Source organism: Carex rostrata, chromosome 19 (genome assembly GCF_964058835.1).
Source record: "Carex rostrata chromosome 19, lpCarRost1.2, whole genome shotgun sequence".
In the NCBI taxonomy this organism is placed as follows: domain Eukaryota; kingdom Viridiplantae; phylum Streptophyta; class Magnoliopsida; order Poales; family Cyperaceae; genus Carex; species Carex rostrata.
Genome location: NC_135936.1, coordinates 860,782 through 879,281, shown reverse-complemented (window position 1 = coordinate 879,281; position 18,500 = coordinate 860,782). Strand labels below are relative to the sequence as shown.

The 18,500-nt window shown below is 36.9% G+C and overlaps 1 protein-coding gene across 4 annotated transcripts; it reads right to left on the bottom strand.

Annotated features, from left to right (window-relative positions):
* Positions 1-1,709: 1,709 nt before the first annotated feature.
* LOC144572046 (Cyclophilin-like peptidyl-prolyl cis-trans isomerase family protein) lies at positions 1,710-12,276 on the bottom strand. 4 transcript variants are annotated; one of them, XM_078321443.1, is made up of 14 exons: positions 12,137-12,276; positions 11,845-11,964; positions 11,426-11,480; positions 11,210-11,298; positions 10,684-10,708; positions 10,279-10,317; positions 9,281-9,398; positions 8,350-8,510; positions 7,456-7,819; positions 7,175-7,287; positions 6,884-7,091; positions 6,078-6,758; positions 5,918-5,989; positions 1,710-2,373 (listed from the first exon to the last, which is right to left on the bottom strand). In XM_078321443.1, exons 2-14 carry the CDS (start codon positions 11,920-11,922, stop codon positions 2,040-2,042), a joined length of 2,337 nt encoding a protein of 778 aa, XP_078177569.1. In that variant the 5' UTR covers positions 11,923-11,964; positions 12,137-12,276; the 3' UTR covers positions 1,710-2,039. The 4 variants fall into 4 exon arrangements, with proteins under 4 accessions (XP_078177569.1, XP_078177570.1, XP_078177571.1 ...); XM_078321444.1 differs by lacking the exon at positions 12,137-12,276 and adding an exon at positions 9,585-9,636; XM_078321445.1 differs by lacking the exons at positions 10,279-10,317; positions 10,684-10,708; positions 11,210-11,298; ... (1 more) ...; positions 11,845-11,964; positions 12,137-12,276 and adding exons at positions 9,585-9,636; positions 9,838-9,909.
* Between the last annotated feature and the right edge of the window lie 6,224 nt (positions 12,277-18,500).

Genomic DNA, 18,500 nt, shown 5'->3' with positions numbered 1-18,500 from the left:
CTTGTATTGCCTTTTTCTTGTTTATGTGAGAGTGAGTAGTAGTCCGCTATCTTTAATTCTCAAAATTTACTTGTGAATTTCTAAACATTTAATTTCGAAATTAATAGAAGTATTTATAATTTTCTCCGCTTACCTAGTTCGCATCTGCTGCCGTAGATAATGTTGGCATCATTAGTAGACTTTGGATGGAAGCTCAACAGTTTAAGATGATATAAAGGGAGTTCTGATCGACTATGTAGATTTTAATCGGCCGGCGTACTAACCATACCATTAGTTTTTGTGAGAGCTTTTTTGAGGCAACGGATGAGCTCATTCAACCCCATCATGTCATCCGATATTTTCTTTTTGAGTAAAGTTAGATGTAGTAACTAGTAACCCTAATGGTTTAACATCCACAAATCATCATCAAGTTTTATAACTCGTCTCACGTCAATCACAATCAACTCAGAAGATCGTATCCAACAACAACCAAGCCTTTTGTCAAGATCATATCAAATTTATTAATCTTTTTTCTTCTGTCTAAGAGCTGCAAAAAAATCTTACAATTTTTCTTGATCATCTTTTACTTTATTTCTGTATTGGACAATTCCGTTGAGAAAAATCTTCTTCTTCAATCATGAAATTTCAAGGACCAAAGTCATTTGCTTTAAAATGATTGTCAATCCATGCTCACAACACTAAGCTCCAAGTTTATAGTACATGATAGTTGTACTGGTAGCCAATGTTATCAGAACTGGTAGCCAATACATGATAGTTGTACTGGTAACCAAGTTTATAGTACATGATAGTACATGATAGTTGCAAAATATTAAAATCAATCACTGCTCGTGATAATCTTTTAAAATGTTAAATTAATAGGCCACTTGGTTCTCCAATCCTCGAGAATCGAGTCAAACTAAAAAATTTTATAAGTTACAGCAAACACCTTTTTTATAAATGGGTCCACTGTCAGAAGCTCATCTTCCCCTTGTCCTTTTCAATGGAGCTCCTCTTCGTGTTTTTACAGTGATTTAGCTCTAAATAAAATATTTAAATGAATGTGTTTTCAACCGGATTTTTTCCGAATAGTTCAGCGATTTCTCAGTTAAATCCGGCCAGTCAAACCAGTTTTGACCGGTTTAAATGCACAAACGATTCTTTAAATGAACCAAACAGCACAAGTCACCAGTTTTTCCAGTCCGACCAACCAGTCCGGTCCGATTCTGATAACAATGTTGGTAGCAACTTGCATACACAAAAAACATCCGAAAAACATCACGAGCTCCTGTAACAACGCAAGGAATCACTACCATTGTTTACCTTTAGGCCCTGTTCAACTTTGGAGGAGCTTTTACTGCTTACGTGGAGAAAGAAAAATTCACTTATAACAATGAATTGTAAACCCAAAACAGTTGAAACTTTGATTTGTAAAGTATACTTTAATCGGCTGGTATTTTTACCAATTCTATTCCTACATCCCATCCCCCTCAGTGGGCCGAACAGACCTAATACAGTTTCAACGTAGTAATACTATAATTTATGCCCACCGCGGAGATAGCCAGAAATAGTTCAGATCCCATCATATACACAACAAGCGACAAATGGTACCATCTCATTTCAATTGTTGTCTAGAAATTTGACTGATGGTCGGGGGGAACGATCCTGTACCTAATGCAATTTCAATGAAATGATCCCTTGAGCCATTATCACAAATTCAGCAAAAGCAGCAATTGCCAAAGCCTAAAAGTACCATCTTCAAAACCATCCTCAAATTATTACATGATAAAACATGCAACAAGTTCCATGACATGCAATAAAATAGTCTCCATAACAGGAACTACCATTAGCTACTCGAACTCAAGCAAATATCAGATGACCACATTGGTACCGACCACTGCATACTCAGAAATCCCTACTACGTAGAGACTCGAAAAGGTTTACTATTACAAAGATCTAACAAATCCACAAAATCCTTCACAACCGTTGCACAGAAGTAGCCTACTAAGATAAAAGGTAGGTAATAACACAAGCACAGACAATGATAATAACAATACGATGATCTAGCTGTCAGGAGAAGCATCTCCATAGGAGACTAAGCCCTTCTTTCCACCAGAGCTAGTAGACGGGGACCTTGACTTCTCTCTGCTGTGCCTTGGAGATGGGGTGTCTGGAGAAGAGTTGCGAGATCTCGCAGGGGGAGGTGACTGAGACCGGGAACGGGACCTGGATCCAGGAGGGCTCCTGCTGCGGGAGGGGGAGCGGACCACGCCAGCGCCACCTCGGTAACGGCTGGAGGGTCTGTCTGGAGAAAGAGGAGAGCGGCTGCGTGAGGGGCTCCTGCGTGAAGGTGGACTGCGAGAGATGCTCCTGCTGCGGCTCCTCCTTCCCCTATATCTGCTTAGCCCAAAAAAGCACAAGCATTACAAATACAAAAAATTAATTGTGTAGAGAGGACCTTGCCAAATATTATATGGCAACAACGATACAGAGACCTTACATTAAGGGCATGTAAGGTTGGCAGTGATTAAGGTTGGTTGGGAGCTTCAGTTAGCGTAACTGGTTTCCATGTTGGGTTGAATGATGTATTATTAGTTGCGTTTATAATTTAAAAGTACCAAGTCATGTGACATGTATTCAATTTTTTACTTTAAATCCAAACAGAGTTGAAACACTGATAGCTGTGACTCTATTTTTTTAGATTACAAATACCTATGGTGGGGTTCTAGTTTTGCCTATCCAAGAAAGCCCTAAAGTATGATTATACTGAAATTATGTAACGATCCACGGAGCAGCTAGTAATTACAATTTAGTTTAAAATAAACAAAAGGCAAAAGCAAGTATTCAGAGATCCCTTGCTACCAATACCAACTGACGAGTGCAACATAGCCATCTCAAAGACAACTAATAAGATATATGTTGCCCATGACACCAGACAACTAAAGACACAAAAGTATCCATGTTGAGCTAGCTTTGTTCTTTGTCTACAAACTAGTCATAAAAAGCATATAAAATTCATGAGAGATCACTAAAGTATACCCAAAACACCAGCCGATTAATCAACTTTGATTTGTAAACAACCATACTGCTCAATTACTAGTGGAAGTCAATGGAGATGCATGCCTAAGAGTGCAATGGGAATAGGGAGAGGTATAATATATTAGCTTAACAGAAATGACTTAATTAGGAATAAATCAAACACAATAATGACTATAATACTAACACACTGCTTATAAATTTCTGAATTTCAGAGGGATTAAAACACAACAACCCACTGTATGGTGGTCCCTACCTATTCCCACCACAATAAGGATTTTCATGTGGTTAGCAAAAGTAGGATATTGACAAAAGGTAACATGCTCAAAAGAGGGTGGATAGGTCCTACTAGATGTCAGTTTTGTATCTTACATGAAACTGTAGATCACTTGTTACTCAAATGTCCTTTAGTGCAAACTATTTGGTTCTGGATGGGACAATGTCAGGATGAATTTAAAAAATAATATTCTGTTAAAAGGACATCTTAGATTTTGCATTCTTACTGCCATCCAACAAACAACAAGGTTTTCTCATCATGATGAGTGCATTGTGTTGGCGTGTTTGGAATCACAGAAATGAATTGAGCTTCCTTAAAATTCCATCAGTTTAGTCTAATAGGAATATGATCTTATTTATCTATTCTACTGTGACTTATTGGACAGGACCTCTAGCAGACAAGGTAAAGGAAGAGATGAAGGAATGGATGCCTGATGACATGGACTGCATCCCTTTGGAAGACTACAAAGAAGTATCTCTGGTGGTGATTGATGCCGATTAAACACATCTTTTAGGGAGAAAATCAAAATACTGATACTATCACTGTTTTGTATAAATCTAGCTAATTTGCAAACTTCCTCATATATAGTTGTATCTCCCTGTGAGGAGTATTCGGTTTTGTCAGTCTCACTTGTTATAGTGAAAGACAGATTCTACTTGTTTTTGTTGTAGCTCAGGTATATATCTGAGCTCCAAGGTTGAACTATCTGTAGTTGTAAGCATAGTAACAGGATACAGTTTTAACTAGCGAATTATTCACGATTTAATCATTTTTGAGATTTCAGCACATCAATCAGTGTTTAATATGTTGATTCACGAGTTAAACTTTCTGTTCATGAATTATTCGCGAATTCGAAAAAACCCGTCGCTCTGTCGTTTATCTTCCTAAATCCTAATTTGTTTCCTGACTTCGCTGAATTCTCTCCCTCCATCATTTCTCTTCCCCTCAAAACCCTAGTTTTTGAAATCTACGACTGACTAAGAGTGAGACTACGACAACAAGAAGAAATCAAGTGGCTTAATTTCTCTCTTAACTTTGATTGAAAATTTACCACCTATTGGCTGCTAAGTGCTAAGCGGTAGCATCTGTCTTTTTGGTTTGATTCTTTCTATTTGAGATAAGACTTAAGATATTTGATTGACCAAAACTGATTAGTGGCTGCCATCCAACTGTGCATTTGTCCTTTCCTTTGGCACCCCGTTATTTTAGCAAGGACCCAAATTTACCTACTGTCAATTGCATTCCCAGTAGTTTGCTAGTGCTTTCACAATTTAATTAAAGAAAATAAATTAAATTAGATAGACTAAATGATGAATTGCATTTGCTAAATAGTATATTAGTTTGCCAAGTTCATTTATCTTTAATTATTTTTGTTTGTTTATTATTTATACAGGCTTCTTTATCTTTTTAATCTGAAGTACAATTAAGAGTTAATAATCAAAAAGGTTGTTTGACTTCCTGTTGCAGCTATACTAAATTGATACAAGAGTGGAAAGAGTTCACACGATTCGCATATATATACAATTGTCAATTGCATTTGCTAAACAGTACATTACTTTGCCAAGTCCATTTGTACCCTTCACCTTGAAGTATCAGTACCAGTACATTATTTCTTTCTATTTAAACATCCTACAGTATCAGTACCCTTCACCATTTCGGCATTGTACCTGGTTCGAATCGTACCAGTTCATTGTGCTTCACCTTTTCAGTGTTCCTAGTAGTTTGCTATGACTGCTAAAGAGAAAGCCGACTCAGTTCCAATTAACCTTGCAAAAATTCATGCGTATGAAGGTGACTTTGAAATTGCAAGAGAGGAAAATGAAGGAGACAGTGAATCTGAGGCGGATGAAGTCTCAAATGCCACAAAAGCTTTAATGAATCAGCATATAATTTCGATGATTTAGTGTAATCTTTAGAAGTTTTTAATTTTGATTAAAAAAGTTTAGAATTACTTTTGAGAAGCTTTTAGTTAGAACTTCTTGAAAGTTATAACTATTTTTTGGACTTCTATTTAGATCAGCTTATGGAAGTTAGCTAGCTTTTGGAAGATGTAACGAATATAACATGTCCTAATATATTTATTTACTTGTTATATGTTTGTATGCCTACTGCTTTCTGTTACTGGTATCCATTTTTGCTAACTGTTTATTGATTCTGTTAATCTAAGTCATGAAATTGATAGGACACATAATAGAACTAAATAAACATGCCTATGTTAAATTTTCTATTTTTACACTAACAAAAAAATTAAAATGAATAAAACAATCTCATTTTTATGATTTTTACAACTTCAGTATTTCAATATATTATTTTGTTTTGAAAAAACGAATTATTCTTGAATTATTTCCGAATTATACCCGAATTATTCCCGAATCACAAATTTTTGACCCCGCCGAACCATTCCCGAATCATTGAATCATTGAGTTGTCACTATTGGTTGTAAGTGACTCTTTGTTTTTATATGATATAAAATGGGCTTTCATGCGTTTTATTCAAAAAAAATAATGACTCTAATTAAGAAATTTATTGGAGATCAATTATTCCAAATTGAAATTTCACACTAATTGATTTGTAGAACAATCAAACCATATAACAAAAAAAATTAACGTGTTGGTCATAAAAACGTACCTTGGTGGAGTTCTTCCCCGTGGGCTTCTATAACGCCTAGGAGGTGACCTATAACGATAGCTCGGATAGTACCTGGATTACCAAGACCAACACAGATGAATAATAATATACAACAGATGCTTGGATATCAAAATACAACAAAAGTACTTCAGAATTGCACCTTCCCCCGTAGCGAGATCTAACAGGCGACCTGTCAGGTGAAGGGGTTCTATAACGCCTTGCATAGGAGTACCTCTGGCTGAAACCACGACCCCGCCTAATACGCTTCGGGGACCCGTCAGGAGACACACTTCTAGATGGACTCCTCCCATGGTTTGAAGGAGGAGAGATTGCCCTTCGAATCGGTGGGCTCCTCGACCTGCCCCCTCTAACTAGAGGGCTCCTAGAGCGTGGGCCTCTAATAGGACTAGGGCTCAAACTCCTGCTCAGACTACGTCTCGGCGACCTAACAGGGCTCCTGCTTGGACTTTTCCTGAAAGATCGAACAGGGCTCCTGCTTGGACTTCTCCGGATAGATCTAACAGGACTCCTACTTGGACTCCTTCGCCTGGCAGGGCCGCCCCGTGCTGAACCCTGGCTGTTACTGCCTCTTCTGGCAGGGCTGGGACTTGTGATCCTACGTGGAAGTGGTGACCGCATGGGAGGGCTCCGGCTGATGCTCCTCCTTCTAGGAGGGTTGGGACTTGGGCTAGGGCTCAGAGACACTCTTCGAGGAGGGGGGCTCTTGCTTCTCGATCGCCTCGTGACCGGGCTTGGGCTCTTGCTGAATGGAGTTTGTCTTGGGCTGATGCTCATGCTCTTGCTCATGGACGGCTGCCGTGCAGGTCCCGGGCTCTCACTCCTATGTTCACCAGTTTTCCAACTTAAAAATTGTTCATCATGTCATCCGGAAATTAAGGTGCAATTCTTATTTTTTAGTGAATATGTTATAATACTGATAATGATGAATCAGCGAGAAAAAAGTACCTAGATTTGCTTGGCATTTCATTTCCTCTTGCAGTAGCACGAAGAGAGCCAGCAGTTTGATGGCCATTATGCTCGGATGTTTTTGAGGTGTGTCCATTGCCATTCTCAAACGCAGACCTCTCTTCATCTCTGGTTGGATTTTCTGGGGCTTCTTCTTTTGTATCCTTTTCAGCGATCAACAATGGTTGTTCCTGCTGCGGCTTCTCCTCTGAAGCAACCATGTCAACAAAAGGAATTAGCATGATACTTACTTTCATGAGGTTAAAATAATACAAAGAAAATTTAACCGACCAGAAACACGCGAAGCAGCCTTAGATTTTTTACTCTTCCTGAGCTTCTTTCTCTCACCCTCATCAGAGCTGCTTTGACTTGAGCTCTCACTTTCGCTCTCACTATCGTCCATCCTGCAATTAGCAAGGTAAGAACAACTAAAGTATACTATCATGGCACAGTACATCTACATGTGCACTAAAAATTCACTAGTTAAAAGAATCCAGCACATCATCAGAGCTGTTACCGACCAGTAAGACAAATTCCTCAAAAACTTGGAAAAACACAAAATAAAAACACACCTCCTCTTGTGTCGTGATTTTCTGTCACGTTTCCTGCGCTTCTTCTCCCTCTTCCTATCCCTCTTTCTCCTACTGCGCTTGTGCTTATCCCTTTTTGAATGACGCTTCCTCCGCCTCCGCCGTTCCTCCTCACTTGAGCTGCTCAGATCTGAATCAGAGTCAGATTCCAAATCAGAAGATGAATCACTCTCACTGTCCGATGAGTCTGATTCGGAGTCACTGTCAGAATCAGATGAGTAATGCTTTCGCCTCCTCTTTCTCCTCCCCTTAGATGATTTCTTGCGGCGATGCCTCCGCTTTTCTCCATAGCTCTCATCACTCGAGACATCCTTTGATGTTTTTGATTTTGATGATTTCTTTTTCTCTGAAGTTAAGATATTAGATATAAAATTAATAGCAATGCCACTAAAAGAAGCTTCCACCATATATGTGAATATTAGTAGATTCTACAAAAGTTTAACACGCAGGTGTGCCCTGAAAAAAGAATGTTCTCACCTGTACACGTACAAAATACAAGAAACTTCCGTCAACCACTGACAGAACAGACATAATCTTTGCTCATTCATTCTTCATTTTCTTCATATCAACAATTATCTAAAGCGCCCCCTCTCATTATTCTCTCTGGTTAATGAAAATACAAGTACTTTGGATATTCCTCTTGGAAGATGGAATGAGGCAAAAATGGACAATTTCTTAAATTATGTGGGGATGGATCGTCAGAGATTTGCAAAGACAGAATTAGTATTTTCAGGTGTTGTAGGTATATGTCAAAATATTCACAGAAAATCAAATTTTGGTATTGAAACATTCCGATGGCCTTTAAACAATGATCTTTTGAATTGCATATTCCAGTAGTTCAAATAAGAAGCATTACAGCTGAATCAAAACTTGTACCTTTTAGCACTGAAACATCTGCCACATCATTACTGTCCTTGAGTTCGCCACAGTCAACCACCTTGATGGTTTCCACAGGATTAGTGCCATCTACCTCAACAGTCTCCATTTTCTTCAGTGTCTCCTTCCCTTGAATCAGCTTCCCGAATACAACATGCTTCCTGTACCAAAACCACCACTTCAAAACCTAAGCTATTACCAACATGTCCACTGTTTTTCAAATCATCAGTCTGGTATGTGCAATGTGCATGATGCACATTATTGGGCATTTTCCTTACATTTCTCAGATAAAAGTTCAATCTAATATTAATCAACACGAACAAACAATCCCAAAGATGTATTTTAAAGAAAGATCACAAAGGATAGCGGGGCTGTTCGGCAACAAGGGATTAAGAGTGAAGGATTAAGAGCTTAAGGAGCGCTAAGGAACCAATGTTCGGTTGTCTTAATCCGTGGGTGAAAGCTAAGGAAGCTAAGGAAGCTAAAGGAAGGGGTAGAGGTGCCTTAGAGTTCCAGCAGAGGATTAAGATCTGGGCAAAAGGAGGCTAAAGGAGATGATCTTAATCTGCGCTAAGGAACCAGTGTTCGACAGGATTAAGCGGCTAAGGAAGCTAAAGGAAGCCTTAAGGAAGCTTAATCTCTTGTTGCCGAACAGCCCTAGCAGTCATACGATTGTGCTGGTATGCTCGCGTTTAAATATTATTAGATAATCAAGCTGCATATCTCGATTAGCCATGAACTGATACAATTATATTTTTTTATAATTTCACTAGTAAAATTGCACATGATACAAATGCTGCATGTCTTTTCTTTCACATATAATTGCACAAGGAAAATAAAATGTGAAATCCATTATAAAAAAAATATCTTCCGTAAATAAAAAATATCAATGCAATGCAGTACATAAGAGAAGGGGATATGAAGAACAAACCCATCAAGGTGGGGAGTAGCATCAAAAGTGATGAAGAACTGAGAACCATTGGTGTCACGGCCAGCATTTGCCATCGATAGTAAACCACGGCTGTCATGGCGCAGCTTAAAATTCTCATCTGCAAAACACAAAATAGAAAGTTTTAAAATGTTTAGAGCTAGGTGGTACAACTTCTGTAAGGTAAATTACGAATTTCCCAATGTAAACAAACATAAAGGATCACAATAGCAAAATTACTCCATTAAGAGGCAAACATCTGCTTTTATTTTTTTTGTACACGTCAAATGTAAAAGCCATTACTTACAAATGTGGGGTAGTGGAGCAACATTTCTCAGCAAAGAGTCAGAAATAAACCACTGGAACAAATTGCCACACTAGAGAGAATTACTAGGAGAATAGTTGATACCAAAAAAAATTAATTTAAGCTTGATATTAAATTTCACAACTCATACTAATTCTACTTAGAAAAAGCAACATATCTTTAGTAGAATGATTTGCTTTCATGATACCATGGTATATTACATAAGTAATTGATATAAATGCATGGACATGTATACCTTTCAAAAATTAGTATAAAGAACCAGCAGGCATATGAAGATAGGAGATGCTTCCCAACATTCCTCTTAAAACTTCAAAAACCAACAAAAAAATGTTTCACATGTCTTTCTTTTTTAAGTTCTATCCTTTGTAAAACCACTATCATTTCATTTAGGTATGCCAAGAGTAGTTTCAACAACAGATTTCAAAGATCACTAGACACTAACAATGGCTTTGTATCAATCAGTTAGAACTTACAACACACATTAGCATATGATTTAGAATTAGCTTTTCAGGTTGATAATTATAAGTAAAAGAGACATCAAAGCAATAGCAAGAAAGATGATATAACGCATCATCCAAAGACAAAAATTAAGCAATCAAGAATTCCACATTCAATTTTGGAAATGAACACAAAATAAATATACAACAATAGCAAAGTTGTTACATAAGAATATTACCAGGAAATTTCCCACCATAAATGCTCTCGCCACCAGTTCCTGAAACCACAATATCCACTATTAATCTAAAAGGCGGAAGAGCAACACTTATTTCTCTTATATACAATAAAAATACTCTTATATCCAACAAAGCACTATTTTTAAGCATGAGATATGCTTTCAAACTGACATAGCTCTAGGATCCTTAAAACTCCTAAAAGCACCTTGTAATATTTGCACCACTAGCTAACAAAGAGTTCTAGTAAGTCAATACAAAGCTTTGAAAGTATTAGCATAACTTGGAAAATTTTGAACTTTTACTTTATACATGAAGGTTCTGGAGGACAATAACTTATGTAGAATGGTCAAATTGCTAATTAAAATGAAAGAGGAAGTTAACAACAAGCAGTGATATGAAGAACATACCATCTCGCTTGGAGAAGTCGCCACCCTAATAAAATAACAAAATGAGTTAGTAACCACACCCAAAAAAAAATGAAAATATATATATATATGTATATATAGTTTAATACATTCCAACTGCAAAAGCTTACATTCTTCTCAACAGTAATATAGCAGCACATAAACATCATAGAATAAGGAAACAAAAATAAGAAACCATGAATGCAACATCCATGAGAAGATAAGTTCAGAGTAGGAATTGTAACTATCTGCTTGACCCTAATGATAACCAAACTAGAATAAAATAAATTAAACAGCATTTGAATTCCTCTTTGAGGCTTTATGCTGGAATTCCTGGACTATACTACTTAAGGATGGCCATAAAGGTTTGTTCAACAGTAGACCAAGCTTATGTCTAATTTCTGCTTACTAAGGAATCTTTTAACTTTTTTTCAGAGCAAGCTTAAGACTAGTATCCCATTGCTAAGGGAATATTTAGCCTTTTTAAATGTATATAAAAAGAAAATAAAACTCAAGAAAGATAAGATACTTGAGCCATAAAACCCTTCATGACACGGTGGAAAATAGAACCCTTGTAGTGCAATGGCTTCCCGGTCAATTGTCCTTGACCTTTCTCCCCTGTTACAGTGCAAAAATCAAATATTTAATTATTCACAATATGTGCAAATCTCATTTCATTAGATTTAGGTAACAAACACCTATGAAACTGAATAGTCAAAGAAAGAATAGTGAGATAGAGACTTACCAGTGCATAGTGCTCGAAAATTTTCAGCAGTCTTGGGAACTGCATCAGCAAATAGCTGAGAAAATTGAAATAATTAGTTAGTCCTGGATGATTACATTAGAACAAGATAATTGCCAATCTTGAAATCTTGAAGCATCCTATATAGGAAACTGAGAATCTCTTACATAGCTTAAATAATATAGATAGCACCCACAAACTAAAAATATCCAGTTTCCAATCATTTTCAAAGTACTCAGAACCGCCCTTGTTCGTATGGTATAACTCAAGATAATTTTGGGGCCGAGGCATAAACATATTGGGAGGTTAACAAGGCCAAACCTGGTCATTCTCCAATGAATAAAATGTTTTGCAATTGAAACATTATTATTATTAATAATAACAAGACAGCTGAACACATCAGGAACAAAAAACAAACGCACCTCAAAGACCATCCGCTCTGCTGGAGCGCCTCCTATGGATACATCAAGATAAACACTGGGATTCTTGGCCTTTCCCATCTCTTCACCTCCCACGATGGAATCTCTAGAGAAAATTATATACTGAACAAAGGAAAAAAATAGAAACTCCCATCAGATCGTCAACAACGGCGAAACGAAACTCCCCAGGGTTAGATCTAAAACCTCGGTCGTATATATAACAACAGAAAATTAGAGGAGATACGAGGAAACAGATGAAATAAATCGTCAGGTGGTAGGATATTTGAAGACAGACCTAAGCGAGTTCACTGGGATATGCTAATCGCCGCTCTGGTTTGCTGTCACATGCGGCTTGTCAGCTCTCTCCTTCTAGGGTTAGGGTTTTTGCTTTGTTTATTTCGACAATTGGGTGGTGATTGGGCGAGCGGAGGCCAATTAAAGGTACAGGTGCAATCTTCTTCTGTAGGGTCGGCCCGGGCTCTTTATATCTATATCCCCTTCCCTTCCTCAAAAAAAAAATAAATAAATAAAAATGTCTCGCCTTCCCCGGTTCTATTTTTTCCACATTCAACATAAATAATATCATTTAATCAGTGTGTTTTTCATTATTTATTCAAATTAAATCATTGTTTTTAATTTTAATTTTATACATAATAATAGAAGTATCTAAAAAACGTTAAGTTTTTCAAACTCATTAGCATGTCACATCATGTATCCTATTTTGCTTCTCTTTTCTCATTTGTCTTGATTAAATTGTTTCTCTTTATAAGCGTTCATTTTTTATTATTTTTTATCACTAAATTTGAAAATTTATAAATTTTGCAAGCAAATTCATAAGTAGTAGATTGATATCAACAATTTAAATTCAATATTTGAAACTAATCTGATAAATTTTGATACTGAGCTCATCAAATTTCCAAGAACATCCTAGTTCTACTCTAAAATAATAACTCTTTATATATATATATATTATTGTAAAAATTGCTCACTTATCATATTATTTTTCTAATATTATATTTCTATCGTGTAGGCAGGGGTGAAAACAGAGCGGATGGTAAAACCATATCCATATTCCTTTTTTATTTTCCGGATTACATCGGATATTTATTAAAATAATATAAAATATTAAAAAATTAAAGTTCATATTATTGTTAGATTGGACCATAATCTATTTGTCTATTTGACTAGATTTGCAAAACATATATTAATTTAATTTTACAGTTTTCCTGTCTTGAGATATTGTGCAGGTTCACGACTATAGAGAATATGATATATGCATCAAAGATGAACGAACAACTTCAATACTTATCAAGGAAGTAGTCATGCAACACTGAGCATTGGACAGCAGAAGCATCACCTCAGGATTAGGAATCAATATCTGTAAAATTGGTAAAATAACCTTGAGATTAACCTAAGTAAGGCCTACCGCTGTAACGGTCTAGTGACCGTTGCAACGGTCAATTAATCTGTCACACATAGAATAAAATAATCCCATAACAGTAAAAAATGGTTGGCACGTCAAAACTCCAGTGGCCGACCGTGATGGGACCGTTACGCCAGTCCATAGACCGTTAGGGTTAATGGCATCCAAACCCGCCATAACTTGGCCGACCATTGTAACAGTCTAGACCAAATTAATTCATTCTGATCGGCTCTATATAAATAGAAGCAATTTTGAGGTTTGGATTATCACTCTAGCCGCCATTAACTTCAGTACTCGAATTTCTCAGATCTAGAAAAAGTCGTTGTAGCTTGTGCACTTGAACTTCAATATTATATTCAATCTCAAGCTTATTCAACCAATACACCAACTCTAAGAGTGATCCTGCGAGATCAACCCTTTACACTTATTCCTTGAGCCTTTGTTGCTCACCCTTAGAGCCTTTGTTGCTCGCTTTGTTATCTCGAGCCTTTAGTGCTCCTTGAGTCATTTGCGTGCTCAGGCTATGTGACTTCCCAAAAGATTGTAAGGACTCACCGGTTCCACCTTATACTCATTTCTCATTGGGTAAAGAAAGACGCACCATCTCGAAGGTCGCGGGCCCCGAAGACGTAAACATTAGTGCCGAATTCCATAAACAATTCGCGTGTCAAGTGTCTCTAAACTCCACTGTTTACTTTATCATTTATTGGTTTAGATTCAAGTTATTTGAGTTTCCGTCAAAAATAACTTATAAACACGCTAGATAATTTAACTTATAATAATGATGAATAACATAAAAATTTTTAATAATATATATTAAAATATATGGTATATATCTACTATTTGAATACATATAATTGAAATGTAAAATCATATCAGTGTCCTTATCCGTATGGATATTCAGATATCGGATATCCACATCTAAGTTTTCGAATACGAGTCAGATATTATCCATTCTAGGCTCCAAATTGGGCAGCACTTCAGCTATAAAAGGAGTAGAACTTCTCCATTCAAGGCATCTCTTCGCAAAGATAATTTATTTAATGATTGTTATTCAAAAATAATTCTCAAAATAGATACAACTTTTAATAAATTAAATGTACTAGAAAGATCATAATATTTTCTAGATTACCTAGAAGTGACTTTTGAACCGGGATCAATAACTCGGAATCTAAGCATTTTTATTTTTTTTCCAATAACACAAAGATATATATTAATTTTTCTTACAGCCGCGAAAAATCCGACCTGAAAAATATTGATCCGGGTTATTTGTTGCAGTCTTTCTAATAAATCAAATTATATTGTATTCCATCTATTTTCAAAGAAATATATTCAACATTTCTAATATTTTAATACAAAAAAAACACACACGCACACACAAAACCGGTGCACCATTAATCGGACATATACAACACCAAACATTTTGCTCATTTTCGGTTAACCAATAACCGGACCCATTCACTAATCCGGAAATTGGGTAACTGGAAAAAAAAATCATGTTACTGGGTAACCGGATTGGGTAGTTTTCAAATTTCAACGTCGAAGTGGTTATTTTTTGTAATTTGATTTATTTTTTTGGATATAAATAAAAAAATCGGGTTTTTGAGGGTATACATGAAATTCCCCTTAAAAATGGGTTCACACCGAGTCACTAACTTTTATCTCACATAACAGCCCATTGGGTCCAATTTTGTACCAAATTTTTTATTAATAGAAATAAAATAAAAAAAATATCAAAAAAGAGGAGTACTTGCATTTTTTTATGAAAAGTAGGTAGAACGGGTTGTGATAACCCGTCCCGGTTACATCCCTAATCACCTCAGCCTTAACGAAATTCGTTCAAAAAAAAAAAATAAAAAATGGCCGGGTTAAGAGAACCCGTCCCGAAATAAAAAAAAATCCGGACAGGTTTTGTTAAACCCGTCCCGACGGAAAAAAAAATAAAAAAAAAAATAGGACGGGTTGTTTTACACCGTCCAGCTACACTTTTAACGCGCCTCCGCAGAATGCTTGATCATTTTCAATTATCGGTCACTTAGATAGTAGAAGACGTTCAGACAGAGACAGAAGCTCATCACACTCAGACAGAGAGAAGTAATTGCTGTGGATAGCGAAATCAAATTTTAAATAGGTAACTCCTTAATTATATTTTATGCTATATCATTCAGTAATTTTTATAAAATAATTTAATTAATATTATTTTTTATTAATGTAATAATAATAATATGTAATTTATTCATTATTGTCTAAGTTAATAATATGTAATTTTTATTTAATTAATATTAGTTACGAATATATTTCAATAGATAAATTTTGTAAGGTATCACTAAAATGTTATCAAATTTAATTTGTTTTTACGTAATTATTGAACTTTATATTTGTTCAATTAAATGATTTGGTTATTTTTTGCTATGTCATTTAGTAACTCTTGTAGAATAATTTAATTAATATTAGTTTTTATTATTATAATAATAATAATATGTGATTTATTCATTATTGTGCAAGTTAATTTATAAAAATAATTAATCATGTTGATGCTGAGTGATACATCGCATATTTAGCCTATATTTGACTTGATTTCGTACCAAATTCACGTTCTAAATTGTCAAAATCATGTGCATTTCATTGATATATCCTTAGAATTTGGTACTGCTGAGAGTTTGTTTGTTTTCTGCAGGATTGGAGCAAAATACACGAAGAAACGGCGTTTTTGGACTCCCTGGTACGACCCTTACCAGGCTTGGTTCGGCCCTTACCAGGCTTGGTACGGCCCTTACCAGGCTTGGTACGACCTACCCTTACCAGGCTTGGTACGGCCCTTACCAGATTTGGTACGGCCCTTACCAGACTTGGTACGGCCCTTACCAGATTTGGTACGGCCCTTACCAGACTTAGCCGATCCAGCCTCTTTCCCATCTTGTACGCCCTGGCCGTACCACCTTGGTACGGGCCGTACATAGATGCCGCCTGACAGAATTCAAATCTTGGCAGAGGCTATTTAAAGCGAGGGATCTCTCCATTTTCGAGGATTCCATTCCATTCCAGATTGAGAGCTCAGAGAAAGAGAGAAAGAGAGCAAAGGAGCAAGGAGAGAAGAAGAAGGAAGAGGAAGAGGCGAGAATCGACGGATCAACCTCTTCTCCACATCCGATCTTCGATCTAGTTCTATCATGCCTCTCTTTATCTCTTTATTTGTATTTCTGGACAGATTTATGACTTGTGAGTAGTTGATCATTGTTTCTAGGGTTTGTAGATGGATTTTCTTGATTTGTGTTGCTTTTCTTGATTTGGATCTTGTATGAACTCTTTTGATTGAATTGATTGTGTATTTGCTTGTCTTGATTGCTTTGTCTCTCTGTGATTGCATATGGTGTGCCTATAGTGGTAGATCAACCCTAACAAGGTCATGTGACCATTGCTTTCTCTCAACCAAACCAATCACTTTAGGTAGACTTGTTCGAATTGAAGCCGAAAGGTTGAATTCTCCCCTAATTGACAGATTAGAGGATACCTTAGATCTCCAATCAATCAACTAGAGGATCTGGACCAAAACACGAGAGTTGAGGTTTAGAAACCCTAGAAGGTGAAGAATTGACTCCAAAACCTAGATCTTGAACCAACACACGAGAGTTGAGGTTTAGGAACCTTAGGTATGGTCAATTGAACCTTTCTGAAGAGTTTAATACGAGGTACCAGCAAGAAATGCATCAACTCAAACTTGTAAGCTCTGTACTGGTATATCGGTACGGGTCTTACAAGAGTGGTGCGGCCTACCTGTACCAAGCCCCACTCGGCTTGGTCGGACCAGGTTGGTGCGGCCTAGCCGTACCAACTTGGTAAGACCCGTACCACTAGAGGCAAATCAGAGATGAAGTCTGAAACCCTTGAAACATCTTTTATCCCAAATCAAAACACAGTTTATACTTTTTCTTGCACATTTACTATTCTATTGCATTGTTTGATTGCTTGAGTTGATTCTTTAGGAAAATTAAGTACCAAAAATCCCTTTTTCTCACTTCTAGTCTTTAGTCGAGATAAGTAAATACCTAGATAAAGGAACCGTCCCTGTGGATCGATACCCGATTATACTCCTCGATAGGGTTGTGCACTTGCAACCCTAATCGGAAGGTGTAACCGCGGTTTTAAAAGGTACGCTCTCAAGCGTACCGAAACTTGAGTTGCGCTTTCACGCGAATACTGAGGATTTATTTTGGTGGTGAAATACAACAGGGTCGTAAAGTAGAGTATAGTATTAGTCCTCAATTCTCATTGAGTGTGACTAATGAACACGGTTGGTATGATATGAAAGGTGAAATTTATCGCCAACTTGGATATTCCGAGAATGAGTATAACCTAAAAGCACATGCACGGGTTAATGTTGGTACAACAACCCGACGTTATTATGAGAAAATTGAAATCGTGTGCGATTAGAGTTTGAGAGGTATTTATATCCAAAGTATGCGTGCCCAAACCCAGTATACTTTTCTTGATTTATACATTGAGTTGGTTCCAATCATCGGTGAAATACAACCGCAGTTATTCGTTAATAGTATGGTACCAGAACCAAATCCAGAACCTCGACGGACCCAATATAGTGATAACTATGCGGGTCCCAGTTTCTTCAAACCCTATCAGACACAACAAACACCGAAGCAAGACCCTCAACAGACCCAATATAGTGGTAACTATGGGGGTCCCAGTTTCTTTGAACCCTATCCGACACAACAAACACCGAGGCGAGACCTTTATCTGCATCCTTATCCCAATCTGAACGAGTTGTCACCGTCTATTCAGATATAATACAATAATCAGAATAGCCCATGGATCGATCCACCGGAGGCAGCTGATCCTAATACTGATTTTGATGATGTGCCGCAAAGTGATGATGAAGAGGACGCTGACTCATGTGAGGATGACGCCGACTGGGATAATGAAGCTGATTCAGAAGGGGATGTCCGGGATGATACCTCAACACAATCACACCAAACACCATTCGTTCAGGCTGAACATTTTCCCATAAGTGACCGCGGTGTAAGTCACCCTGTGGCAAGCTTCAATGATACCTCAGCATTTCAACCCGCAGATGTCAACTTCTTCAGTTGGCCGAAACATGTTCATAATACACTTGCTGTAGGTAATGAGTTCTCTTCAAAAAGAGGCTATACAATTGAAAATAAATAGTTATCACATCAAAAAGAATATTGAAGTAAAAATTACGGAGAGCAATAGAACTAGC